Below are 3,090 nucleotides of genomic sequence, written 5' to 3'. Positions count from 1 at the left end.
GAGCTCGTTATAGCAGGATGGATTCTGATTGGCTGTCATTGTTTTATCGTTCATCAGCTGGAATAAAATCGTTTTGAAAGTGATTCCAACGATATCGTTCCTCTGTATCGTTATCGTTATAGTTGTGGTGTGATCTACGCTATTCTTTAATATTGAGAACGATTTTTAGAACTATATCTTTATCGTTATCTTTATAGTTATCGTGCTTGGTGTGAACAGACCTTAACTGCAATGAACTGATGATGGCATAAGGTGATTAAAATGCTGAAAAACTTTGGGGGGGAAAAAAGAGGAAAGGACCTGGACTGAACACTTTTCCTGAAACTTTAATAAACTACCCATTTACTTATTAAATAGCAGTACTGAGAAATTTTAAATAACCCTCAAATAGAAAACAACCCAAACATCTCTCCCTTACCTCAATTAACGATCCAGGGGCAAGGTACATCTTAATAACAAACATGATGGGAATCCATATGACAGAACAGATGACCATAAGCCAGCCGAGAACCATAGACCAGGTCGGATAAGTGTAATCCTCATATGTCATCCCCTTCCACTGGTACAGACTAAGTGCCAAGATAAACTAGAGAGAGAGAGAGAGAGAGAGACAGAGAAAGAGAGAGGAAGGGTCAGTGGCAGCACTAACCAAAAGTAATAGTACTGATGGATTTGTGCATGCAACGACATTGGATGTGTGTCAAGAATGGTCATATAAGGTATAAGGTGAACATACTGTGAGAATAGTTGGTGTGACAAAGGCCCAGCAGATTCTCCAAAACTTGTTTGGCTGGAACCCAATCATCATCTCAATGTCCTCACAGAACCGCTGTAGTCCTGCACCACAAATACAGGAAGGAAGAAAGTCAACAGGCATTAAGATTTTAGCACTTCTGGTTCCATCCTCCCTAAGTGAATGGGTTTTGTGAATAGTTTTTGGTTAAATGCATGAATTAAGGTCTATGGTTCACACAAACAAAGATATTTTCACATTTGTGGCTAAATGAAAATAGATTTTGTCAGGGACATTAAACATCATCAGGCTGAACAAGTAAACTCATCGACTCGCTAGTCCACTTTCACAGTTTTTACTATTTATCAGCTATATATCTAATAAATTAATGTTACTAAACTAATCAAAACCTATAACTTAAAAAGGCTTAACAGGCTTAGCCTGCATTTTAGCTTGAACCTATTCATTGCTGCCTGCTTGTTTGTTTAATTACTTGTAATTTTCTTTTTCATTACCTAAAAATCTGATTCCTGCTGTGCACTAAAATAAATGACTGGAGTAAGTCTAAAGACAAATTTTGTAAACTCACCATAAATGTACGAGATTCCAATCAGTTCGAATATGGCAATGATGACCAGAGAATAAGAGGCTGCAAAAGTGTCCACCAGCTGAAGCATGTACATTCCACTCTGTGCGTGAAAACACAAACACATATGTACAGTTAAAATAAAAATAAATGAGACCTAATCTAAAAATCACCCAGTGAATCACTTTAATTAAAAAACAAACAAACTAACATTAATTCTAGACCTTTCCAATTATCTGCTTTAGGATATTCCATTCCAGTCTATTTACTTTCCTATTTACTTGGGGGGTTTTTTATTGTTTACCAGAGAGCTGCTTTAATTAAAGTGTGCTATAAAGGTAAAGTTCTTGCAGATGGGAATAAGAGTAAATGTCCTACCTCAGTGATCATGGGGAAACCCAGCACAAAAAAGGACAAACAGCAAACCAAAGTGAACAGAGGCTTGTGTTTGCGCAGGTACTTGGGGAACTCATCAGAAACAGACGTCACTATAGTTTCTATGGTGGCAAACTGGAGAGAAAAAAAAAATTAAATGAAAGAACGAAAGTGTGAATGAAAAGCAATTTAGTTATTTATTGGGTTTTTTTTTTTACTGTGATCACATTACAACTGAAAAAAAAAAAACTGTAAATCATACAATTTATGATTCCCATTACCATAGTATCCAGACCAAGTGTAAGCAGCATGAGGAAGAAGATGATGGCCCAGAATGGTGACAAGGGCAACCTAGTCAGAGCCTCTGGATAGACCACAAAAGCAATTCCTGGACCTAAACAAAAAGAGCATATTTACAGACCAGACTGATCAAATGACTTTTAGGTGTGATGAAAGTGAAAACAGTTTTGTATATTTAGAAAAAAAAAAAAAAACAGCAACCAGACATCTGATCATAGTTAATCATAGCTCACCAGCCACAAACACATGCATTCATACTACCTACCTTCATCTGCCACACTCTCAATTGGGACTTTGAGCTCATGAGCCATGAAGCCAATAACTGAAAAAATGACAAAACCAGCAAAAATACTTGTGGCACTGTTAGTGCATGTCACAATGAGAGTATCCCTGTAAAACAACAGAGACAGAGCACATCATGTAATCTCACATCATAAATCATTTTCATAAGACAGATGTTATTTTGAGCAGATGTGTCTATTGAATGTGCACAATGCCAGTTACTTTTGCAGTTTTAGTTTTGAAATGAATATGAAAGAATAACATTATTATATACTCTTGATTACAGTGACTCATTTGTTTACATTTGATAATTCAAATATTATACAGTACTGCATTAATTTGATAAAAAATACAATAAAAATAGTAATATTGTGAAATATTATTGAAATTAAAAAAAATCTATTTTAATAGATTTTAAAGTGTGATTTATTCCTGAGACAGCAAAGCTGAATTTTCAGCATCATTACTCCAGTCTTCAGTGTCACATGATCCTTCAGAAATCATTCTAATATGCTGATTTGCTGCTCAGGAAACATGTATTATTATCAGTTTTTAAAACAGTTGTGCTGCTTAATATTTTTGTGGAAAATGTGATACATTTGCACATTTTACATTTCTTTGATGAATAGAAAGTTCAAAAGAACAGCATTTATTTTTAGTAACATTATAAATATCTTTACTGTCACTTTTGATCAATTTGATGCATTGTTGCTGAATACAAGTATTAATTAAAAAAAAAAATTAAAAAAAACTCACTGACCCCCAAAAAAATAAGCATACATTGTACAAGTAAATAATACATACATAGAAGAAT

The 3,090-nt window shown here is 34.5% G+C and overlaps 1 protein-coding gene across 1 annotated transcript in view; it reads right to left on the bottom strand.

Moving 5' to 3' along the window:
• The window catches only part of LOC107709980 (sodium- and chloride-dependent glycine transporter 2-like), a 20,503-nt gene that overhangs the window by 1,908 nt on the left and 15,505 nt on the right, over positions 1-3,090 (bottom strand). The window contains exons 13-15 of the mRNA XM_016514653.1: positions 1,323-1,422; positions 737-837; positions 419-586 (exon numbers count right to left, since the gene is read on the bottom strand). Coding sequence (XP_016370139.1) covers positions 419-586; positions 737-837; positions 1,323-1,422 — 369 coding nt within the window. The remainder of the gene's footprint in view (positions 1-418; positions 587-736; positions 838-1,322; positions 1,423-3,090) is intronic.

The sequence above is a fragment of the Sinocyclocheilus rhinocerous genome, unplaced genomic scaffold (genome assembly GCF_001515625.1).
Source record: "Sinocyclocheilus rhinocerous isolate Xijiao unplaced genomic scaffold, SAMN03320098_v1.1 scaffold2824, whole genome shotgun sequence".
In the NCBI taxonomy this organism is placed as follows: Eukaryota; Metazoa; Chordata; class Actinopteri; order Cypriniformes; family Cyprinidae; genus Sinocyclocheilus; species Sinocyclocheilus rhinocerous.
Note: the sequence above shows the minus strand (reverse complement) of the source record. Positions and strands in the feature narration are given on the sequence as shown.